At 31.8% G+C, this 24,919-nt stretch overlaps 6 protein-coding genes across 12 annotated transcripts; 4 read left to right on the forward strand and 2 right to left on the reverse strand.

Moving 5' to 3' along the window:
• The first annotated feature begins 156 nt into the window (after window positions 1-156).
• UbcE2M (NEDD8-conjugating enzyme UbcE2M) lies at window positions 157-1,889 on the forward strand. Of its 2 annotated transcripts, XM_036364721.2 has the most exons (4): window positions 157-331; window positions 431-672; window positions 1,233-1,534; window positions 1,622-1,889. In XM_036364721.2, exons 2-4 carry the CDS (start codon window positions 567-569, stop codon window positions 1,760-1,762), a joined length of 549 nt encoding a protein of 182 aa, XP_036220614.1. In that variant the 5' UTR covers window positions 157-331; window positions 431-566; the 3' UTR covers window positions 1,763-1,889. The 2 variants fall into 2 exon arrangements, with proteins under 2 accessions (XP_036220614.1, XP_014095291.1); XM_014239816.3 differs by having other exon boundaries at window positions 157-672.
• Window positions 1,890-2,166: 277 nt separating this feature from the next.
• Window positions 2,167-9,516, reverse strand: MED24 (mediator complex subunit 24). Its single transcript, XM_014239802.3, has 12 exons — window positions 9,318-9,516; window positions 7,299-7,385; window positions 7,063-7,220; window positions 6,357-7,000; window positions 6,104-6,296; window positions 5,184-5,356; window positions 4,911-5,107; window positions 4,682-4,851; window positions 4,060-4,612; window positions 3,368-3,480; window positions 2,394-2,954; window positions 2,167-2,324 (listed from the first exon to the last, which is right to left on the reverse strand). The coding sequence occupies exons 1-12, from the start codon at window positions 9,435-9,437 to the stop codon at window positions 2,225-2,227; spliced, it is 3,069 nt and encodes a 1,022-aa protein (XP_014095277.2). The 5' UTR covers window positions 9,438-9,516; the 3' UTR covers window positions 2,167-2,224.
• LOC106621096 (chaperone protein DnaJ) lies at window positions 7,485-9,249 on the forward strand. The gene is made up of 3 exons (XM_014239811.3): window positions 7,485-8,014; window positions 8,101-8,301; window positions 8,355-9,249. The coding sequence occupies exons 1-3, from the start codon at window positions 7,711-7,713 to the stop codon at window positions 9,074-9,076; spliced, it is 1,227 nt and encodes a 408-aa protein (XP_014095286.2). The 5' UTR covers window positions 7,485-7,710; the 3' UTR covers window positions 9,077-9,249.
• A 721-nt stretch (window positions 9,517-10,237) lies between the features above and the next one.
• Window positions 10,238-15,615, forward strand: Atg18a (Autophagy-related 18a). 4 transcript variants are annotated; one of them, XM_014239808.3, is made up of 7 exons: window positions 10,238-10,421; window positions 11,380-11,529; window positions 11,591-11,762; window positions 11,832-12,418; window positions 12,762-12,920; window positions 14,239-14,366; window positions 15,248-15,615. In XM_014239808.3, the coding sequence occupies exons 2-7, from the start codon at window positions 11,459-11,461 to the stop codon at window positions 15,394-15,396; spliced, it is 1,266 nt and encodes a 421-aa protein (XP_014095283.1). In that variant the 5' UTR covers window positions 10,238-10,421; window positions 11,380-11,458; the 3' UTR covers window positions 15,397-15,615. The 4 variants fall into 4 exon arrangements, with proteins under 4 accessions (XP_014095283.1, XP_069968153.1, XP_014095285.2 ...); XM_070112052.1 differs by lacking the exon at window positions 15,248-15,615 and adding an exon at window positions 11,272-11,311 and having other exon boundaries at window positions 14,239-14,550; XM_014239810.3 differs by lacking the exon at window positions 15,248-15,615 and having other exon boundaries at window positions 10,241-10,421; window positions 12,777-12,920; window positions 14,239-14,550.
• Window positions 15,616-16,272: 657 nt separating this feature from the next.
• sds22 (protein phosphatase 1 regulatory subunit sds22) lies at window positions 16,273-17,872 on the reverse strand. The gene is made up of 2 exons (XM_014239814.3): window positions 17,720-17,872; window positions 16,273-17,664 (listed from the first exon to the last, which is right to left on the reverse strand). Exon 2 carries the CDS (start codon window positions 17,652-17,654, stop codon window positions 16,638-16,640), a length of 1,017 nt encoding a protein of 338 aa, XP_014095289.2. The 5' UTR covers window positions 17,655-17,664; window positions 17,720-17,872; the 3' UTR covers window positions 16,273-16,637.
• A 192-nt stretch (window positions 17,873-18,064) lies between these two features.
• On the forward strand, window positions 18,065-24,826 carry ERR (estrogen-related receptor). 3 transcript variants are annotated; one of them, XM_014239805.3, is made up of 3 exons: window positions 18,065-18,474; window positions 20,930-21,621; window positions 22,436-24,826. In XM_014239805.3, exons 2-3 carry the CDS (start codon window positions 21,007-21,009, stop codon window positions 23,393-23,395), a joined length of 1,575 nt encoding a protein of 524 aa, XP_014095280.2. In that variant the 5' UTR covers window positions 18,065-18,474; window positions 20,930-21,006; the 3' UTR covers window positions 23,396-24,826. The 3 variants fall into 3 exon arrangements, with proteins under 3 accessions (XP_014095280.2, XP_069968145.1, XP_069968146.1); XM_070112044.1 differs by lacking the exon at window positions 18,065-18,474 and adding an exon at window positions 20,263-20,850; XM_070112045.1 differs by lacking the exon at window positions 18,065-18,474 and adding an exon at window positions 20,263-20,763.
• The last annotated feature ends 93 nt before the right edge of the window (window positions 24,827-24,919 follow it).

Here is a 24,919-nt window from a genome sequence, read left to right on the forward strand (position 1 = left end):
TTTATTTTCGGAATAATTTAAGTAATCCTTTAAATCCGAACCAAACTCAAGTCCACAAACTCTTATAATGTATTAAAAAGAATAACTTTTCTATCTGGCTATTGATAAATAACGACTTTGACATTCCACATAATAAATGGAGGACGGCAACACTACAACTTACTTTTTGGCATTTGCAAATTGAAAGTCAAAGATTTGGAGAAACTCAGAAAAGAACAAATCCATATAGAATAATCGAAAAGGATTTTTGGTGTTGGGCTATTGGGATTTTAAAAGTAGTTTTACAAAGTGTACAATAGTGGGAGTGTTGTTCGATATAGTGGAGATAAATGTATGTAGCACGGTGCAGAAAAAACGCATCATCAAAATTAACAACAACAAATTGTGCCAGCGCCCTGACTCCGACCCTTTTGTGAATCTTTAATTGCAGTATTTAATTAAACTTAATAATAAACTTAAAACTGTCAGAACAAAAGAGAAACTGGCAAAGAGCTGCAAAACGAAAAAATAACAAAGTTACACTATAAGAAAAATACGGAAGTGCACGGAGGAGCAACAGTAACGTTATGATCAAATTGTTTTCACTGAAACAACAAAAAAAGGATGGCGAACAGTTGGCTCGCACCGGGCAGCAAAAGAAAGCATCAGCTGCGCAGCTACGTATACAAAAAGGTAAAGTTTATTAAAAATATATATAATTTAATTATTGATAAAGAGGAATTAAAAACCAGTATCTTTAATAAAAACCAATTATTTCCGTAATTTCAGTATGCATATAAGCATGCGGATGAATATAGCTTTAGGCTTTTTAAATAGTAATGATCATAAAACAGTGGATATAGTTTCCATTGTATATAAATCTTTAACTAGTCAAGGTAAATGGAACGATTCGGGTTTATGTTTACCTTATGTCCACTAAGAAATTTCGGTTGTTCTGTTGAGAGTTGGGTCATCAGGTTAGACGTCACGGTTTTTATTCACTGAAAGGCAATTAGAAAGTTTCTAGTCATACAGTGCCTACAAATTTTAACTAAAAACTAAATTCAGTAGAACAATTTCGACTTCTTTGTTTTCTTAATTTTATTAACCTCAAGAAGTGTAATCAAAACTAGACTTAACTCAGGCAGCAAGCTTATGGTTTATCTTATCAATGTGGTTTATAAAGTATTTAAAAAAATTGTTTCATATGCCTTGATGACTATTTTAAAGTGATTTTATTTATTTTTATATAGACATCAACGAGTTAAACCTGCCGAAAACATGCGCCACTGAGTTTCCCGATCCAAATGATTTACTCAATTTTAAGCTAACGATTTGTCCTGACGAAGGTTTCTATAGAAACGGACGTTTCGTTTTCAGTTTTCGTGTAGGACCCAACTACCCACATGAACCACCAAAAGTAAAATGCGAAACACAAGTCTACCATCCAAATATCGATCTAGAGGGCAACGTCTGTTTAAATATTTTGCGTGAAGACTGGAATCCAGTACTGACAATTAGTTCTATTGTTTACGGATTACAATTTCTATTCTTGGTGCGTTAAACCTGTATATTCCATAGATCACCAATACTAAAATTTTTATAACTTTACATTTCATTTAAAATATATAATACTTTACAGGAACCTAACCCGGAAGATCCACTGAATAAGGAAGCAGCAGATCAATTGCAATCAAATCGTGCGCTTTTTGAACGCAATGTCTTAAGAGCGATGCAGGGTCATACTGTGGGTGATACCCAGTTTGAGGCATGTCTCAAGTGATATCGAGAATCAACAATTTAACTTTAGGATCAGCGTCTGCCTTCTCAACTTTATATTAGGTTTTGGTGGGCGTTTTTATATTAATTTAATTTTCAATATTAATTAAAGAAGGAAAGAAGCAAGTTAATTTGATTTGATTTATTTGTGTAGATTAGAAAGGCCGCACATTTAATTAGCGAAAATCGTAAGTAATATCTCTCATATTCCACAATTACGGATTAAGTAATAAACTTTGTTTTCCATCACAAACATAGCAGTTACAGAAAGCATAAACAAGATTGTTATTGTAGTATATTAAAAATTTACTGAAACTTTCACGCAAATGTTCTTAGGACGAGACTTTTTTTTTGACCAAGTCCTAATTATTTACTATTAGACTTTCATAAAAATAATTAAAATTCATCTTTGGATGTACATATGTATATGTATGCATGTAGATATATTTAGTCACATTTGTAAAATTTACAATTTCAAACTGTTCTCTTTTAAACGAATATTACGCCAAACACTTAAATCAGATACAGCCGACTGCCGTCCAGTTGGTGTCCGGAGATCATTAAGACTAAAATATATCAATAATGTATGTACATATATCACATACGTTAATTTATTTGAATTTTTAATTACTTACCGACATATCAAGCCGACACTAATATCCTCGGTTACCATAATTTTGAGTAGATTTTGAACGAGTTGTGTAGGCAGTAATTTGAGTACCGGCCGTATACGCTCTCCACCACACTCGACCAGCAAAGAAATAAAACGATATGTAAAATACACTTTTGGTGTCAACTCGTCCGATGTTACAAATTTCTGTAATACTTTAAAGATATGTTGTACACTAGATTGCAATGGCTCTTTAAGATTTGCGGATCGGGCTGCATCGCGGGAAACCGTCGGACCAGCATTATCAACATTACTAACAACACCGGTAGCTGACAATAGGGGATGAGTGTCACTAAGGAAATCATTCGAACAAGAGTTATCTGAACCGGCTTCCTGATTCAGTTTTCGTAATTTCGGTACATTATTTAAATCCAAATCAACGCTGTTGCAATCGGCTTCACTAGGCGTGCGCGTACGCTTTTGTTGTAAGTTACCAATAGCACCTTGACGATGCTCCAGTGCAGATATAATGCAGTATACGGAGAGCAAGGCCAGAACATGTGACTGAGGTTCATTTATTTCTCCGCTAGAAGTAGAGAACGAGAGTCAAATTAATGGACTTTTTGCTGTTATTTATTTAATAATATGCATAGTCCTAATATCCAAAATCCTCAAATTTGTGAGTATGTAGAATTTAGATCGGCAGAAATTACGAATAGCAGTTTAATAAAAAGCTGTATAATAGCCATGCATCACTGTGGATAATAGAGATAAGGGCACACTAATTGCTTTTAGCTGAAATTTGGTTCTCTTGGAATGTTGCTTTGACATATTTTTAGCTTTAATAGCACAAACACACACACATGTATACGAATATGAACACATAACATACATATATTATAATACAGATTCGATTTTATATTCTATTAAAAACCATGTATTTGTTTACTTTCTTCTTTCAGTATCAATAATTCTATATATAACATTTAATATACTCACCCAACCATTTGATGCGCATATGATGGAATTACGTCCTTTAGTAGCGCCTCAGTGTTGCGTTCAATGTCCAAGTGTAAAATAGCAAATACTATATCCATAGTCTTCATCATGTCCTTTTGAAAAATAAAATCATAAAAATTCAAATTGTAAAATTCTTGCGTTTGGGAGTTAACACTTTTTTTTATACGCAAACTGGATATATTAAGTTTGCCAACGATAGGATTTAGATATCGATCTGAGATTTTGCACATGTCTTTTTTGCACCAAGAAACTGCTCATTTGTCGGAACACCTTAGGATATAGCTGTCATACAAACCGATCGATCAAAACCAAGTCCTTGTATGGAAAATTTGGTTAGTTGACAAGATATCTTCACGAAATTTGGCATGGATTATTGTTAAACGCAACAATACAATATCCAACCAAATTGTTCGGATCGAACCACTACAACATATAGCTGTGATACACACTGATCGATCATACCATTCCTTGTATAAGAAAACTGTTTTAGTTGACAAATTATCTTTATGAAATTTGGCGTAGATTATTGTTTAAGACAACGCTACATTTTTCGTACATATTTCTCAAATTGGACTACTATAGCAATCATAGCCTCGGTGCGTCCGAAGTCAACGTTTTTCCTTATTTTATATTAAAATTTGGAAATTCAAATGAACATGTGTACTAATTACCTTTGTATATTTGCAGGTCATTATTTCTTGTACCAAATGTCTTGTTAACCAAGTTGGGCCGCCAGACTGCAATAAAGACTCCAACACCTGTGCGGACATTACTGGCAACCAGCCATGCTCTGTCACTGTTTTCCACACCTCACGAAACTGATCAGAAAGTGGTGTTTGCGACACCAAATTCTGTGTGAGCGTTATACTACGTGATTTGGTATTGCCCGAGGGATGTGCATCTTGTTGCATTTTACGTATTATTTGAAAAGACAAGCCCAGGCGCTCTTTTACATTTTCCTGTGAAGCCATCTCTTCACTGCTGAGTGGTGTTAAAAATTGTTGTATCATATTTAATGGCTTGAGCAGCTCATTCTCACGAACTGAATACATATAAGCGCATAAAAATGAAGTAGCGCACACGGAGAAGGAGAACATTCTACGTTTGATATTCTCTAATATACTTTTCACATCAGTCGATGTAAGTATGTCTTTTTCCCATGCAATAAGCACATGATTGAGCACTCCCGGCAGATTTAAGCATATATCTTGCCATGTGAGATTGCTGCAAAGAAAGCATTTATTATTGCAATCTTCACGAGGCATATGAAAATTGTAATTGCTTGTTACCAACCTGTTTTTATGTTGTGCTTCGGGGCTTCGCAAACTCAATAACAATTCATCCACAATTTGTTCGTCGCAGAGTGCAATCATATTACGTGGATTTTTCGGTTTATTACGTTCAGCCATGCATTCACGCACCCACTTCTCGAAGAAGGAGTCACCATGTTCCGATAAAACGACCTGCAAAGAGCTAATGGTTTTTAATATGATCTTATATGACTTGAGTCTCATACGCTTACATCAGATCCATAGGTTTGTACTATAAATGTCAACATGAGGAATGACACATCAAAAAGTGTTGAACGTATAATTGAGGGTTTACCAATTTCACCGGGAACCTGTTTCGAATTTTCATTACACTGTATCAGTCGTGTAACGAAAGTTTTTAAACGACCTTCTACTGTGGCCACAGACAATATCAAATCGAAACTGTTACCTATTTTTAAGTATCGGGCGATAATCAAATACGTGTTTGTTGTAATTATTGTTACAATATAAAAATGTTTACATACCGACTAAAACTTGGCAGAGCACACCTAATAGCGCTTCCTGCACTTTGTTGTAATCGGTGCTTAGTGTCTTAAGTACACCGGATAGCGGCACTTCTGCGCGTATGATGAAATTAATTATTGACAAAGCTTGGTTGCCTGTTTCACGTTTTTGAAGCATCAATGACGTGCTCTCTCTGCAAAATATTAACGTTTCACATTAATTATTTAGGATTGTAATTATTATGTATATGAAATAATAAAATTATTTAAATTTTTAAAATTTTCTTATAATACTTCCTAAATAAACATATATTAGCAGGGTCGCGTATAATGTATTTAATAAATAGTTAAATTAACATTTATATAAAAATTTTTCTTTTGCAGTCCAGAAAATCATAATCGAAAAAAATTTTTTAAGTTCTAATCCCAAGTACTGGAGTCAAAAATTAAAAATAAATTTTTAACCCCAAATACCGGATTGAAAATCCAAAAATCGTATTGAAAAGGTTTATAATAAAAAAATGTTTTTAAATTTACATATCTTTTTTCTTGTGAACTTTATGTTCTACTATCATGAATTGGATATTTTTAATTTGTTTTTGGGATTAAAAATTAAATTTTTTTATACTATACTTAGTTTTAAGTTGGATATTTCATCTTATTTAGCTTAATAACATCTAAGTAAGCAAAAATAGTAGTTAAAAAAAGAAACTAAGAATGAAAGTATTATGAAGAAAGTAATTTTAAATTCCAATACGAAGATATCCAAGATATAAAACTTACTTCAGATATTTTGTATTAAAAATTAAATTTTCTATTCAATCCCTAATATTTTGGATTAAAAATTAAAAATTTAATTTAAAAAATAATTTTTACAATTCGCAACCCTGTATCCCTATTACTAGCCTTATCCTGTATTTATAATTTCATATGTTACTTGCCGTTGTGTAGCAAAATGTTTAACATGCACATCAGTCACCAGATGTTGCTTAGTCCAATCGTTCAATAAATACTCTATAATATTGCACGAGCACTTCGTATCCATTAAATCGAGCAGCAAATTATCTTCTAAAAGCAGCTCAAAAGCCTCAACTACCTCAGGGATATGATCGGTGGGTGTTTGCTCATCATTCGCTGAAAACACAAGATAAATTAAATACATTTCCTTAACTATAATTAAAGATTTAAGCTTACAACGTTGAAGTGTATGCAATTGCTTGATGATGTGTGGTACTTTGAAGAATGTGAATGCGCCCCACAATGTGTCACGGCTAACTTCCACGACATTACTCAGTGAAATGAAGCCCGCGCGCACAATTTCGTAAATTAAACGCGTGAGTGAATAGTTTTTGAGCCGCTGTATCATTTGCAGTTCAGCGACAAAGTATGATGTGTCATTACATGGATTTAATAATACTTCCACCGCCAAGAGCGGTTGTACGCAGTAGCTTATTGACTCCACACCTTTTGAATGTAGACGTGGCATAGTTAACTTGGTAGCATCTAAATATGCCAGCTGTTGCAGCGATTGTGCTATAGACATATTACGCGACGATAAATGGCTACTGGTTAGTATATTCTTAAAGCCATTGTATTTGTCACGGATTTTACCATACACTTCAATATCATCATAACAACCGATATAAAATATGCCCATTAAGTATTGATTGGATATAAATTTGTCGACAATAATGCATGTCCGTTCAAACATATATGATTGTTCAGCGGTAATATCACCGCCAATTTCATAGTTTTTCATGATCATAGCAACTATTTGCATTATCCAATATACTAATGAAGCAATTGCGTTTGGTAATATAGCCTCTTCTGGTTTGTTTCTGTTAATAATGCAGAAATATTAGAAACGTTAAAAGAAGTAAAAAGAGATAGTGAAATTTACCTGCATGTTACACCATCCATAACATCTTCTAGGAATTCTAATAACGCTGTAATGCAATAAACACGATCGAAATTATCGTATTTCGATATTCGTCGTAAAACAGCGGCATGTGAGACCAAATTTGCACAGAGACAGTGTTTTAAATAATTTAATATTAACTAAAAGTATACAAAAGATATGGAAATATTTATGAAAAAAATTTGTGTTTATAAAATAAGTGAATAGAAATAACTTACCGGATTGGCATTCGAGCCCACCAAAGATTGCTGTAGTATACAATCAGCTAAGTTATAAGCATCACCACTAACTCCGCGTGGAAGTACCTATAAAAAATTCAAAATTAAAATATTTAATCTTTAACAGAAGAACTTCGAAAATACGATAATGATTTTATATTCAATATATATAAACCAACTTGTCAATGGACCTAGACAAAGCAAGCTGACGCATTTTTCAGACGTCTACAATATGAAAACATTTAATTATTTTAGAATTTTTTTGTCAACGGAGCGAGCGAAAGGAAAACTGATAGTGAAGCATTGAAAAACAGACGAAATATATTTTTTACGAAATTTTACGAATTGCTTTTATTTAATTAAAGCTAACAAAGATACTTAGTAGATAATTCTAATTAAATCTGGAAAAACTATGAATGTTTTAAATTCAATTCGTCGTGCAATACTACAAAATTTTCTCAAACTAAATAAATTACAATTGGCTACTGTTGCATATCAATTTAAAGTTGAACGACCAGTTTACTATCCCGACAGACAAAATGAAATGCAACGGTTTAGTGAACAACAGAAGTCACAATTGGTTGCGGAAACACAAGAAAAGAAGAAACTTCCGAGAGATTATTACTACAAAATACTCGGTGTGAAACGACTCGCATCGACGCAGCAAATCAAAGCAGCTTATTATACGTTGGCAAAACGATTTCATCCAGATGCAGGTAGAATTTCTGGGCATTCATAATATTATGATTTTTTTATACATATTTTATATGCTTTGTGATTTGATGACTTTTTCGATTTATAGGTAACTCGCCACCTCACGAGTCCAAAAGATTTCAAGAAATTTCAAATGCTTACCATATTCTAACAGACGAATCCAAGCGTCTCGAATACGACCAGTTGGGCATGGTAAAGGATGAGCAATCATTTCTGCATAAATTCACAAATTCGGGCATCGGTTTTACGAATCGCAAGGGAGAGGTTGTTCTACCCACAACTCGCGAGGGTAAATTGAAAATATATACAAATATTATGATATAATTTTATACTTTTAAATAGAAATGATAAAAATGACATCTGGAGAATCTAGGCTGGAGCTTACGTTTTTGGAAGCAGCCCATGGTTTAAAGAAAAATATTGACTTGCGCTTTCTTAAGAAATGCCCAGCGTGCAACGGTAAATCACCACAGCTCGTCAACCGTAGCAAACCCGAGCTATGCAGAAAATGTCAAGGAATTGGAAAATTAACCAAGAAAACTGCCACATATACCAGTATTCAAGTTTGTGATCAGTGTCATGGCAAAAGATATATCAATCGTAACGAATGCGATATATGCGAAAACCGTGGCGTTGTGCTAGAGACAGTTCGAATTGTAGCACAAGTACCGCCGGGAGTAAAGCATGGTGAATTAGTACCTGTTGATAATCCAAAAACGAAACAACGCATCCATTATCGTGTACAAGTGCAACCGAGTGACATATTTCAACGTATTGGCAACAATGTACTTTCAGACAAGTACATTACTATTTCGGACGCAGTATTGGGTGGAACTTTTAAAGTACGTGGCATATACGAAGAATTGGAAGTTAAGCTAGATCCCGGAACTGAGAGCCACACCACAAAGACGTTAAAAGGCAAAGGTATTAGGTCTCGTGATGGCACTGGTGATCACATCATCAACTTTAAAATACGTATTCCTCGGCAATTAAGTATGAAACAGCGTCAACTAATAATGGCATTAGCCAAAACGGAGGATCACACATTTGAACGACCTATTTAGTGCAGCATATATGAAGTAATTGAATATGCAAAGCCGAAACTGTCAAATACTAGTAAGTTAGGTTTTTAGTTAAAATTTTTGGGTATCCGAAAATTTAAAGTCTTTTTAAGAACAAATATTTCAATTGTTTCTTTAAAAAATCTGTAATTAAATGCACATATTTTGAATTGAAACATGGCTTCCTTAATTCGACTTTTCTTAATCATATTATTGCAGGTAGTTTAGTATACACTCCTCTTACTCGCTTAATATTGGTACCCCAAAGCGCAACATTCCAACGTTCACGCCAAGCGCGTAAAATCATCAATTTCAACAGACTTGTTTTACTTGGTTTTTGTAGTTCCATTGTATTATCTTTCATTTTAAAGATATTGGAAACAAAATACAAATTGTATTCACTTAGATCACGAAAAACATTATTTCAACCTAAAAAATAAACAATAACTGAACGGTGATGTGTCAGATTGTTATTTATGTATCGAATATTGCATGTTACCGAAATCGATTTTTCCAGCAGTCTCCACTAGCGATACCTTAAAAGTTGCGTGCTAACTTTGATTCTGTCCGGTATAATTTTCAAATTATTATGTATAAATTATATTTCTTCAATATTCTTACATTTTAAGTGAACAAAATAAATATTTAATAGTGAGTGATATACTATTAATCATAATAAGACGAATTGTAACATTGACGTAGATATCCGAATAATTATCGTAATAACCTTTGCCGGCCAGGGAACTTAGAGAAGTTAGTTCTTCCAACTTCTTCTAAGTTCTCTGGTTTGACACTTCAGTTTTTATGTTTTCAAGAATTATGAAGAATGAAATGAGTTCCATTTGTTCATTTGTTCTCGTTATTGTGACATAATTTTGAGGACAGTTTCCAATTAAAGCCTTGAATCATAATTAAATATCTATGAAAGTAGTTTGCACAGAATTAGATATTCTATCCTCATCTAATTCACAATCGGTTCAAGAAGTCGAACTGGGCTTGCTTGTTGTCATTTTGTTAATGATTTTCTCCAGATAATATATTCCAACACAAAAATATTGCCATTGGAAATAAATTTGATAGTGTAACGGACATTAAAAATGCTTGTCAATCATTTACTTATCGCAAATTTATCGACACAAATAAAAGCATATGGACATCAAAAAGGCAAACAACAAGAATAGACGTACAGATGACAAAGATCATCAAAACAACTTCGACCACTGAAAATTAAACAAGTAGTTCTTTAACTTGTTATTATTAAGAAATATTAAAGTTTTAGTTGGTTTCTCTACAAAGAGCGCGAAAACTGTGAACTGAACATTATTATAAGGCAGGAAAATCCAAGAAAGTAAGTACATACATACAAATTATTGCTTATTTTGTTTTTTTGATTAAATTTTCTTTATCAGTCAGCAAGCTTTTCTCTACATAGATTTGTTTGCTCACTTTTGTCTTTTTGTTTTGATTAAATAAAAATATAAATTGCATTCATGATGTATTCCAATATATGGAATGTATGCACATATAATTTTCAGCAAAAACATACAAAATTAAGTAATTTTTTGTCATTGCGTGTTAATAAATTATTCAATAGATATGTATATGTCAAACATACATATTTATGCAAATATGTGTATAATCGAATAAAGGAAACACTTCGTAAATATTAAATGACAGCCAAAGTTAATTCAAACCCGTATCAAATGTGTTAAGAAAATGCTGGTAAAAATAAATAATTTAAGACGTAAGACTTTTATATAAAAAATAGTATATTTTAAATGAAATTGAACATTCAATACAAAAAGATAATTAAATAAAATTTTGATAACATATGGTGAACATTCCTCAATAACGTCTAAAAGGAACCATATCCCACCATAAGTACCCTCACATAATTTATGCATATTTTATCTGTGAATTAATATAAATTTTTTCACACAAACTTTTTGAAAGGTATGTGTGTATATGCCCTGAAACTATGTGTCTTCAGTAGCTGAAGATGCGATGAAGGGTTAACATTTTTCAACCTGTAACCTAGTGTCTTTGTAATATGTGAAACATATTAAGATTTTCTTCGTCTTTCTATATGAGAAAAGTTCTGTTGTTAAAGAAGTATAAAAGGTGTATGTTATTTATAATGCAATCGAAAAAATTTTAAACCTTTACTAACATATGTTCACAATTTTCATATTATATAGGTTTCCTAAACTATCCTAATATTTTATTTATTTAACACAAGTAAGTTTAAAGATTCAAAATCTCTATACAAAAATGTTATATTCGTAATATTTAAAAACAATTTACAGTTCATCATAAACTAGAATAAGGTGAAATCTTTTTGAACACAAAAGCATTGTTTCGTTGTGACATATATTACTTTGGATAATGATGAATCTATTGGGACGCCCTGATATTGAAGCTGGCGAAGTTTTTGTTAATTTCAATCAAAATGATACGTGAGTTAAATTTTTTTGTTTTTGTCTAATAAAATAACTAAATGTTTAATATATTCTTTAGATCATTGGCAGTTGCAACACGATCAGGTTATAGTTTATACAGTCTTAGTTCAGTAGATTTAACATTGGATAAAATATACAGTTGCCACACAGACGAGATATTCCTTATTGAGCGCCTTTTTGAAAGTTCACTGGTTGCAGTTGTCTCTCAGCGGTCACCGCGAAAGCTTAAAGTAAACAAACAAGTGTTTTTTTTATATGTTTTATAATGTTTTAATTATTTCGTTTAATATTATTATTAGGTATGCCATTTTAAAAAACAAAGTGAAATTTGTAATTATTCATACTCAAATACCATATTGGCTGTTAAATTAAATCGGGAACGTCTAATTGTATGCCTGGAAGAGAGTTTATATATTCATAATATCCAGGATATGAAAGTAGTCCATACGATACGTGATACTCCGTGCAATCCAAATGGTCTCTGCGCACTTTCTTCCTCATCAGAGCACTGTTATTTGGCATATCCGGGAAGCGTCACCTCTGGGGAAGTTCAAATTTTTGACGCAATAAATTTACATGCCAAGACCATGATACCTGCTCACGATTCACCATTGGCTGCATTGGCATTTAGCCCGTCTGGAACTGAGATTGCCACAGCTAGCGAGCGTGGTACCGTAATTCGCGTTTTTTCATCTCTTGATGGCAGCAAGCTGTTCGAAATGCGTCGTGGTCTCAAGCGTTGCGTGGCCATTGCATCGCTCTCGTTTAGTACATGCTCAAAATATTTAGTGTCGAGTTCAAACACGGAAACCGTACATATATTTCGTTTGGATCGGTCAGCTGCCGAACAGGCTGACTCAAAACAAACATCGGATGATTGGATGGGGTTCGTTAAACATATATTTGTTATTATTACATTTTTCTTGTTTTAAGTGTTACTATTTTGCATTGTACCTTTTGCCTTTTTTTTTACTCTTCTATCGTTCTTTTATTTCTAAAACATACATTTTTACTCATATGTTTTACGTTTCTTTTTCTTCCTTGAAAATCGCACACCCGTTCTCAACATCCAACATCTACACCTGTTTTCAACACCAACCAAACAACTCTCAACTATCAACCATTACATAATACCCTAATTCGACACCCTCGCCACCTTTCATATTTTGTCATCATTGTCCAACCGTTTGTCGTCGCTCTACCCCACGTCAACTCTCTCATGCTGTTAGTTACTCCTTTTTTAGATATCTCAGCAAAACTGTGACCAGTTATCTGCCCACACAAGTAACGGATGTATTCAGCCAAGGTCGAGCATTTACATCGGTAACATTACCGGAGGCTGGTGTTCGGCGTATGTGTGCAATCACAACAATACAAAAACAACTAAGGTAGGTTCACTTGAGGGGGGAAAAGGTTAATTCTCGCAAAAACAGTCATTGTTTTGTACATTTTTTGTGCACATGGTACATTAAATTGTGAAACTCGAAGACTGTGATATTATATAAAATAGTAACAAAAACATATTAAAAAATACGGAAATGGCAGCAATTATTAGAACGTGTCTCAGATAAAAGTAGAATTGTGGTGCGCCTTATAACTTAATGCTGGCTCATCCGAAATCAAAAACTCAAGCTTCGTTCGTTATTTCACAAAATTTCAAATTAAAATTTTTTTTGGAAAGGAAAAACGCAATTTTTGCCAAATAAAAATCAGCTCATTTGTTATTGTAAAATAAAAATTATTAATAAATTTGCAAATAACTCCGGCTAAAACTCATTGAAAGTTATGTACGGGAATAGTGTTCACAATTTTAAAAGGATCGCTAAAGTAGTTTTAAAGTTATGATGGTCACCGCTTTTGAAAACACGAATTGAGGGAAAGACACTGTAAATTTTGGAACACTAACAAAATATGATTTACATAAAATGATCATAAGGCATTTAATTAAAAATTTTTAAATGCAAAATAAAATTTCAATACCTTACCCTAGAGGTATAGCCGTATAGCCGTTAAAGCCATTAGCTGCCAGTTATGCAATATTTGTATTTGGATGACTAGATGACTACGAAGTTCAAATAAACTGAAGAAAAATATTTTCTTACAAAAATAGCCTATAGCTTTATCTCCAGCGGTGGCGGTATGTGTACTTAGTTATACATATGTAGAAATACCAAAATAGGTGCTCGTAAGGGATTATATATGCTTTCTATTGATCGATTGTACTTAAGCTGTAGACAATGTAGGAGCACATTTCAGCTTTTGTTTTGTATGCATATGCACTTACATACAGAATTGAATTGTATTTACCATTGTGTGCTTGATAACATATGCATGGTTTACAGGTATATTTTGGTCGTACTTTCACAACATACTGCGATATGTATATAGATGCTTTTTAAAACAAAACCAAATTTTTTTTCACTCGAATACCATTGCTCAAAACAAATATAAATGAGAATGTAGAAAATATCGCATGTTTTTTGAACCATAATTATGAAATTTTGATGATTTATAAAAGTAATAAGAAACGGTTATAATGGTATAACGACTATTTTCTGGTATTATTACTCAATATTAAAATGGTTTTAAGTTCTTAATATCCCATATCTAAAGAAATCGTATTTCGGTTTTTTGGCCTAAAATATTTATTTAAAATTTACCAAGCATACTTATATGTATTTATTTCTTGGCTTTTGTTACTTTCAGACTTTTGGTAGCATCACAAGACGGATACTTATATGTCTACTCCATACCCTCAATTGAGGGTGCTGAATGTCAGCTTATTAAAAAGCATGATATACGCCTAGACGATTCTTATGCAATGGATATTAAAGGCAGGATTTATTACTAACTTTTCTTCCACACATACTACAATTCCATTGCTCGACGTCATAAGCTAACATAATCACACCATAACATATAATTAGCATAAAATAAGCTTAACACATTCATTTACATACATACATATATTCGAATAACAGTTGTGCTCATGAAAACTCACAAAATCTTACCACGCAATTCAGTTGTACTCATTTTCTAAAAAATTTTGAGAGCGTAATCAAAATAATTATGTGATTTGTTACATTGGTAGAAATACTAAATCGGAAAAATTAAACATTTACTTACAATGGCCTTAGCTTTAAACAACAGATCGCATTAAACTTTTAACGTTGTTGTTGTGACTCCATAATGCATTAGTTTGCTGGGGGGTCAGTTCTTGGCCAGTTCGGCTAAGCAGACCCTGCTGTCCTGGTGACGGATAAGTCACTCATTCTTTTGTTTTTTTTTATTATTCTGATTTGATTTCGATTTTACCCATTATTTCTTTATTTTGATCTATTTGTTATTTTACTTGTTTTTATTTACTATTTTTATTTTTTATTTACTTTTTTTGTTTATTTACTATTTTTTTTTATAAAATTTTTTTTTTTTACTATTTTTTTTTATAACATTTTATTTTTATTTACTATTTTTTTTTTATTTACTATTTTTTTTTTTATAAATTTTTTTTTTTTTTGCTATTTTTTTTTTATAAAATTTTTTTTTGTATTTACTATTTTGTTTTTTTTTTTTTATTTATTTTTTTTGATTCGTGAACTTTTACTACTAACGACAGTACATTCATTCGGTATAAAAAATGAGTATCGCTGATAACGCTGAGTTTTGCTGAGGACCTACTATTATTATTTTAAACTAGGTAAATTTTCTGTTACAGTTGATTCGCCGCAACCGCTGGGAGGTGCAGGTGCTGGCACAGCTGTTACTGAAGTTATAAGTGAAGATGAGTCATCTAAACAGAGTACAGCCAGTGGAGCCACTTATGCTTCTGCAGTGAAAGGCGATGAAAAGGCCGTACAGCCTTAGATGTGTTACACTTTTAAAGATTCGCTATTACCACCACGAACTTCACAAACTACCTAATTCTGCAAATAAAGTTTTTTGCAAAAAGAATATTCATCAACGTCGATTGGGTATTTTTCTGTGGCAATGTGATGCAGTTTTTATTTTATATAAACCTAGGGTTAGTGCTCACAATTTTATCTGTAATTTACATTTTCCAAAATTAAATTTTCATTTAAAGAACCACTTATTGTTCTTAACTACAAAATTAGTAATGCTCGATCGTAAAAATGGGTATATCTTTTGTTTATAGATTTGAATATTGAGATTAAGAATTAAACTAATTAGCTTAAACATGTCTATATTTATAATAAAAAAGATTTGGTACATAAAAGCTTATACCTTCCTCTCCCAATATCATTTTTTTTATATCTCAAATGTACACCTGTGCATTTTTTAAATTTTGTCAACTTACAGTAATAAATAGTTGTGTTTGCATTTGCTAATATACATATATAAAACTCCAACATATTGGTAAAAAAAAAAATGAAAATAAAGGTTAGCTGTAAGAAATTTTGTTTTAACTTACTTTAATAAAAAAAAAATTCACATAAAAAAAATATATACGAATTTTATATTAACATATTGTAATGCATAAATGTAAAACTGATAAGTGTATATATCATTATAATTACGACGAATATATTAAAGTTCAACATTTTGTTGTCCTCACGCCTTGAATTCTTCTTCTGTGGATATTATTCGACACACTTTTTTGTGTAAAGAAATTAAATTTAATTAATCAAATCATGCAATTCAAAGTTTCTACGCCTGATTAGGACAGGAAAACACTTGAACACACTCAAAAACAAGCTTACCCATCTTTTGAAACACATGCCATTATGTTTTGTATATGTTGTGAAATCTTTATTTAAATGTTATTTATTCGCTTTACAAATACTTAACTACGAATTTGTCATCAAATAAGAAACAAATCCAGCACTCTATGCATACACTTGTATGTGAGGGAGGTATGACTAATTTCCATTAAAAATGGTAGACGATAAAAATGCAATTATGCGATTCATCAGTAAAATATTAAAAGAAAAATGTATAATATAGTAGAATAATTTTGATTTTGAATGTTTGCTGCCAGGCTTTCGAAAAAAATTAAAACTAGATTCAGATAATTTTTTAAGTTTCCAATTTTCTTCACATTGAATATTATTTTATTAGTACATAAAAATTACTTGAGATAATAATTTTTACCGACATAGAGTGGCGTCTATTTTTTCAAGCCATGGCAAAATGGAACGCAACTTGAAGCGATACATCTTATCTGTGGCTATGGGATTGTGTTCCAAGTAAACAGTTTTAAGTTTTGTATTTTCTTTTAGATTTTCAATATTTTTCCAGTCGGAAACACTGTTATCATTTAGCCATAATTCCTCTAATTCTTTTAAATCGGCAACGTTGTCTATTGATTTTAATCTATTTTTGGCCAAGTCTAAAGTGTCCAAGTTGGTATTCGAATTCAAATTTTCAATAATTTCTATACCATTTTCCGATAAATAAAGTTCAGTTAAATTAACCAATTTATCCAAATTCTCGATTTTAATAATACGATTAGCTTGTAAACTTAAGCATTCCAGATTGACCAATGTGTCCAAGTTTTCAATTTTAGTTATCTTATTCTTGCCAAGGTATAACTGGCGTAGATTTACCAGCATTTCAATATTTTGAATTTTACGAATTTTGTTATCACCCAATTCTAGCATAGTCAAATTAGTTAACATGCCTAAGTTTTCAATAACTTGTATCTTGTTAGCACATAAAAAAATTTTCTCCAAATTAACTAATTTGTCCAAATTTTCTATTTTAGTTAAACGGTTAAAGCTCAAGTCTAACTGTTCTAGATTCACTAATGTATCTAGATTCTCAATTTTAGTGATTTGATTATCGTAGAGTTCTATTTCTAGGAGCGTTGTCAATGTGTCGAGGTTTTCAATTTTCTTAATAAGATTCCAGCGTAGGTAAAGACGTTCAATACATTTCAGTGGTTCAAAATTCTCTAACTTATCAATACGATGATGGTTTAAATCCAATTCCAAGCATTCGGGGTCAATTAGTACAACGTCTTCAATGGAAGGAAGTGGCTCTTCAATAATTTCTGTTTCGACAGGCGGCCCAATTGATGGGATCTTTGATATTGTGTCAATAGAGGTGTCAGATTTCGTGAGATCTGACAACGCTCCATTTTCTGCTGAGTTTCCATCCGCCATAGCTTAGTACCTAAAGCAAAAACTATTAAATCCTAATAGTAAAACTTATTAATTGAAAATATCACCTGGTTTAAAATCAGTATAATCCCGCATAAATAAATGAAAACTAATGCGAAATCATATAGCTACGACGTTAGTGTTGCCACAGTATATAATTACACTCAAATTGAGTTTGAAAAATATTTAAAATGAAATAGGACTCTTTATTAGTTAGAAATTCTTAATAACTATTAAAGTTAATATAATATCAAGTTACAAAGCTTTGAGATACATCTAATAGAAAATTTTCGGAAAAAATTTATTCTTTATATTAATAGAGTTGGATGAACTTTTGAGATGTCTATTGATTCCTAAAGATTTTTCAAGTTTCTTTTACTGTGACATTTATAAAAGTTCTGTCTACAAGTGTATTCGTTTAATTTGCTCAATATTTTTATCTTTTGAAATTGTTTTCTTGAGTATTTTTTACATTTAATTCTCATAATGAGTAGTAAATTAACATAAATGAGGTGTAAAAGGCAGTTAATAAAATGAACAGCGGTTGTGGATAACACCAAGTTGGATATATTTTGTACGAGTCAATGTTCAGACAATCTATACAAAAATAGTTGCCTGAAAAATCGATGTATCTGGAGTTTAAGGATCGTTAATTTTTGGATGGATCATACTGAGCGTTTTGATATAGTCATCATATCCAAATTTAATTGTATTTGATTAATATCACGAAACGCTTCTATGAAGCAGGACATTGGTTTGGGTATTTCTTATTCGGCACAGCCATCAATAAACTATTGTGCATCAAAAAAATCGACAATATCTCGTAAGTATATTAAATAAATATTACATATGTATGCATATATATCTAAATTTATACACTTGTGTGAATTTTTCTCATTCTGTTACCTTGATAATAACTTTAAACGGAAGATCCCACGATTACTTTCGAGATAAACAAATTAATACCTTCTTACTGGAAACCAATGTCTGGTGGGGAATTTAATGTACATATGTAAATAAAATTTCGAACTTTCGCAGATCAATTCATCTTGAATGATGAAGACCATTACTTTGGTCAGTGTAGTAGAACTTACTAAATTTTTGAAGTCTTAAATAAGATTTAAGTTTTAAATTGAATTTGTAGTTTGAGCCAACTGTGTTTACTATATATGCATAGGATATAACTGTGTACAATTTTCGCATATTTAGGTTTATACAATACCATAAATATAGTTTCTTATAAAAGTAGTTTAGTTTTTTAATATTTACCAAGTAATTTATTTGAAGAACGCCTATTCTGAGGGTAAATTTTAATTATCATTTAAACCCCCATTGATATTTGTATATATGTACAAAAACGTAACTCTTAGTAATTAATAAAAACCATAAAAATATGAATTAATATATCAATTGTTTTTTGCTACGTCATTTTGAATACAAATTTGCTTTATTTCATTAATCAGTACTTGAAGCTTGTCGCCAATCAAACACGCGCATTCTGAGTGATAATGGCCTTTTCGTTAGAGCTATCATATTTAAATAGTTAAACTAAAACATTGGTACCTATATGATTCTGCCATTTTCTTATTTTAATATACTCTCAACAAACATACGTACATATGTGCGTGGACTGCATTTGTGCTATCCTTATTAGATTTACTGTTATAATATAAAGTAAAGCATACCAAGTATCAACAAAAGAATATACATATGTGTTAGTGTGCATAATGTGTACATGTATGTAGCTAAAACAGAACAGTCATCTAAAGCCCACAGTCGGTTATTAATAGCCTTTTATATTAAAATAATATAAATATATATATATATTATATATACATATAAATATTGAATATAACTCATAGCTAAAGCATATGAAGAGTTCGACTTTATCATTAAGTTAAAAATGTGTCAAGTAGCATTTGATAATAAATAATTTTTTTTATTGATATTTAAGAAATATGTACTCGTGTATACCCATATGTACATATATTTACCTAAAATATTTTTCTTTAAAATAAGTTTTTGTACAGCTATAAATGCGCACTCGTAGTAATAGTTATAATTTACAGTTATGTTAAAATACAGTAAATATAAATATCTATATACCTATGTATGTGCTAACTTGTTTACATATTATTTTGACCTTTAGTGCATTTAAATACGTAGTATCAACGGCTCATCACTACAAAAAGAGAACAAAATTTTTTTGCACATGTGCACATGTACATACATATATACTTGTATATACGTACATAAATAATCTAACTTAGGTGAATCTCAAGTACCTTACATAATTTACGATAAAACTATATAATTTAATTTCTCTTAAAACTCTAAAATTAATCTTTGACACTCAAGTTGTATGAAATATTGAATTGTTACTTAATCAAAAAGCAAAGTTTTATCTATTGTCTCATCTAAATTCCTTATCTGGTGTTGGGATGCAATATTTCCACCTGAAAGTATGATCAACAGTATTTACTACAACTAGTTGAACTAAGTGATTTTTTTTCTAAGTGATCTTTCTCTTCTATTAAATATGTACGAAGCCATTTCTGATCGATTAATAAGTTTAAGAAGTAGTAAAAAGTATTTAAATTAATGTACTTTTATTTTTATTTTACTTTGTTTTGCTTTGACTTTTGAACTTGAATATTGATTGCACTTTTTTCCATTAGGGCGCTTCTTGATCTTCCATGAAATAAATGTAAGCAAATCACTCTACAAATTTTTTGCATTTACATTTGTTGTTCTATACTTTGTATGCGTTTGTAGTGGTGCGTTATCAGCATAGGCACAATGCGATTACATCTGTAATTGATATTTCTCACTTTTTGTAAGTTTCAACAACGCGTGTACTTGCCTCTCTTCAATGAGATGTTTGTACTGTTGTACAATGTGTATGCAATGCACTTCTTTGTTGAGGTTTTTTTTGTTTTCCAAACGTGAGTCTTAAATAATGCCGTGAGTTTAAACATTTGTGTACTTGCTATCCACTTTTTTGATATAATATTAAACATGTATACATACATATATACATATATATATTTTTATTCATATGCTCGTATGTGCAGTATAGTACTTCTGGAGTGGAGTAAATGATCGCTTTTAGGTAAACCAGTCTGAATGTCATTGGAAGGTTTACTAGAATAGCTTTTTGCAGCTTTTAAGCCCTCAATGAGATGAACATAAAATTCAAGTAATATTTTGAAGCTTTCTTTAAAATTTATTTAACATATACAATATTTTATTAATGCTTATACGTTTGTTTCCAATAGATATTCAAAAGACCGACAATTCCAAGGTATTATAAAACATAATTGAAATTCATCAACAGGAACAAAAAGTTCCTACAATGTCGGAGGGCGGTGTACTCCACATAAAACAGGAGTTGGATATTAGCACCTCATGTTGCAGTCCGAGCACGTCTACCACAGTAGGCGTAAATCGCTCGAATTCGTATTCAAATGGCACCAGCGGTAGTACAAGCAGCACTAGTAGTGGCAGTGCGATCAGTGGTGGTGGAACAGGTGGCAATACATCAACCAGCGGCAACAAATCTTCACCTTCAGTGTCTCCAGAACGTCAATTGTGTAGTTCAACAACAACGCTATCTGCTGATTTGCATAGTGTCACCCTAACGGGATGTGAAGCAAGTACACCAATTGCCTTAAAATCAAATGATTGCGGTGTTAACAATACTAATAGCAACAACAGTGCTGGATCAACTGGTGGTGGCTCAATACGCGATGAATTACGCCGTCTTTGTTTGGTGTGCGGTGATGTTGCATCTGGTTTTCATTATGGTGTAGCTAGTTGTGAGGCATGTAAAGCGTTCTTTAAGCGAACCATACAAGGAAATATTGAGTACACGTGCCCTGCTAATAATGAGTGCGAGATTAATAAGCGCCGACGTAAAGCCTGTCAGGCGTGCCGATTCCAGAAATGTTTGCTGATGGGTATGCTAAAGGTAAGTTTAACCCCCTGTGTATTATTCTTTCAAGGAGTTTTTGTACCCTGAACACGGTGTAGTAAGTTTGTCACGAAACTTGTAACACTTAGAAGAAGACGTTGAAGACAAAATAAAGTATATATAATATTATATATAATAGATCAGTGAGACGAACTGAGTTGATTTAGCCATGACCGTCTGTCCGTATGTATATAGGTGAACAAGTCGCTCAGTTTTTGAGATATTCATATGAAATTTCATATGCATATATCCTTTTCTTCTGAAGAAATGAACAACTTATTCCAGTTGTCGATATCGAACCACTATTGGAAATAGCGGTCATACAAACTGATCGACCAGAATTTAGTCCATGTAAGAAAATGTTGTTTATTTGACAAGATATCTACTTGAAATTTGCCATGGATTATTGTCCGAGACAAGACTATAATTTTCGATTACTATTGCACATAGTTGTAGGGTATTCTAGTTCCAGTGCAACCGAATTTAACTTTTTTTCTTGTTTTAATTTTATTTTACTATAAAATTATAGAAAATCTATTTTCGAATAAGAACAATAAGAGAAGGCATCATATTGACATAGACAGGTGATATTAACATATACGTACATACCATATTCCAGGGGCTAGAAAAAAATGTAAAATAAAGCTATGAATTCAATGTGAAACATTTATTTGTCTCCCATACAATGGAATGCATTTATAGTATATTTTGAATGAGAATTTTAGGTTTAATATATGTCTCCAACTATATAAAAATATAATTTTAGTTGAAATAATTAAAAACAAATCTCAATACCTTCTATATATTTTAGGAGGGCGTACGTTTGGATCGTGTGCGTGGAGGTCGACAAAAATACCGACGAAATCCCATTTCGAATTCATACCAAACCATGCAACTGCTTTATCAATCCAATAGTACCTCACTGGAAGATATCAAAATTCTTGAGATACTAAACGCATATGAGCCAGACACTTTAACGGTGCAACAGCAGCAACAACCACATACCACTACCGAAAGTAGTAGTAACACGGGCACCGGCAAAGCCACTCAGAATACTTCTGTCAAGTTGGAACAAAATAATTGTAGCAGTGGCGGCAGCAATAGCAACAACAGCGAAATATTGTCTTCCAGTGCACAACCAGTATGCATTTTTCAAAATAACAATTGTGATGCCGAAGAAATTCTTGCTGTCCTCAGTGATATATATGATAAGGAGCTGGTAAGCGTGATTGGCTGGGCCAAACAGTTGCCGGGCTTCACTGAGCTGCCGCTGAATGACCAAATGAAATTGCTGCAAGTTTCTTGGGCGGAAATTTTAACATTACAGTTAAGTTTTCGTTCACTGCCATTTAATGGCCGCCTGTGTTTTGCAACAGACGTATGGATGGACGAATTGTTAGCAAAAGAATGTGGGTATGCTGAGTTCTATTATCATTGCGTACAAATTGCTCAACGTTTGGAGCGTTTATCACCACGGCGCGAAGAATATTATTTGCTTAAAGCATTAATTTTGTCTAATTGTGATATTTTGCTGGACGACCAAAGTTCATTACGAGCTTTTCGCGAAACAATACTTAATTCATTGAATGACGTCGTGTGCTTACTGCGGTATGGGTCCGCAGTGTCACATCAGCAGCAGCTGCTCCTTCTTTTGCCAGCATTACGACAAGCGGACGGCATTTTGCGTCGATTTTGGCGTGATATTTGTCATGAGGGCAAAATAACAGTGAAAAAATTGTTTGTGGAAATGCTGGAACCAGTGTCCAGGTGAAAATGTCCTTGTAGAAGTTGCAAGTTATGAGTGTTCTTGTATATAAATATTTCCCCATTGTTGTTGTAAGAAAATATTTCACCAGAAACAACACTTTTATCAATAATATATATGGAAACTCAATTTAGGGGTAGAAAATTAACAGTTCAGTTTTTCTCCGTCTGTGACGGTGTAGTGGGTTTTTGTGGAGTGTTAGTGGGGCTTTCAGAGGTTACAGTATCGAATTTATTTCTAGCAACAAGTTTACAAACAAACCACTTTGTAAAAAATCACACTTTTGTTACAAATTCTTTCATGAGAAATATAATTCAGGCCATTCGGAAAAAAGTGCATACTAAATATTACAATTGGATTCACAGAAAGAATTTAGAGAAAAGTAAAGTTTTAGAATTGTAGCGTGTCATATGGTGGCTTATTCATGAAAAACTTTGCTTTTTTGTAAAAAATATCGTCGTATATAATATACTAGTTTTCGGGAGTTTGGAAATTTTTGATTTTTAGCATTAATAATTACATATGCATAATATCTTGTGATGATATATGTATCATACATTAGAAATTTGTGTACTTAGCTTTTGTGAGATATATATATACATATATACATATATATATATATACCTATATATATATATTTGAGCGACTCGATTTTTTTTCTATCAAATCGCATATGCGGAAAATGTCTAAACCGGTTTCGAGTCAGCGGCCACCTACAAATCAACCCGCTCTATTAATATATAATATTTTTTCCCAGCATAAAAAATTCTCTATATACATACAAACATTATATTTTTTCCCAGCATAAAAAATTCTCTATATACATACAAACAAATTATATATGCATATAGAAATGTTAATAAACAAATTTACTTCTTTTATTTTATTTTTTTTTTTGAATAAGCTTAATTTCGTTAATGAAATTGATTTTAAATGATACTCAATTGAAAGCCTATAGCCTTGGTGAAAGCATTGTAACAATATATATCTAAAGATGAAATGCAAAGTTTTATTCGCGTTTCGATACGGCATATAGTGTACAATATTGCACAATAAATCAAAATACCGCAAATGGTATACCTTACGAAATACCTCCTTTATAACAGTCAAAATAGAAAATATAAAAAAAAATTCTAATAAAAACCAAAATACATATATTTGTATTGTATAACCCATATATATTTGTATGTATGTGAATTCAATATACATACTGACATATATGAATAACAAATACTTTGTAGATGAATTTTTGTAAATAATATATAAATTAGCTTAGTCACTAAGGGCCAAGTAGCTTTTAAGTGGTAGTAATAAAGTGTTAGATAATATTTAATGTGTATCACAGTAATTTTAGAAAATATATATAATATACATATACTTGATATATTAACGACCAACTGTTTGCATATTTCTGAAAATAAAATACATAATGATTGAGCTGCTTTCTTTTGATTTCTACTATGTGTAAGTAACTGCATTACGATCGTTGATAAATGTGTGATTTCTAAATAGGAGTAGTTGTCTATGGAA

The sequence above is a fragment of the Bactrocera oleae genome, chromosome 6 (assembly GCF_042242935.1).
Source record: "Bactrocera oleae isolate idBacOlea1 chromosome 6, idBacOlea1, whole genome shotgun sequence".
Classification (NCBI taxonomy): domain Eukaryota; kingdom Metazoa; phylum Arthropoda; class Insecta; order Diptera; family Tephritidae; genus Bactrocera; species Bactrocera oleae.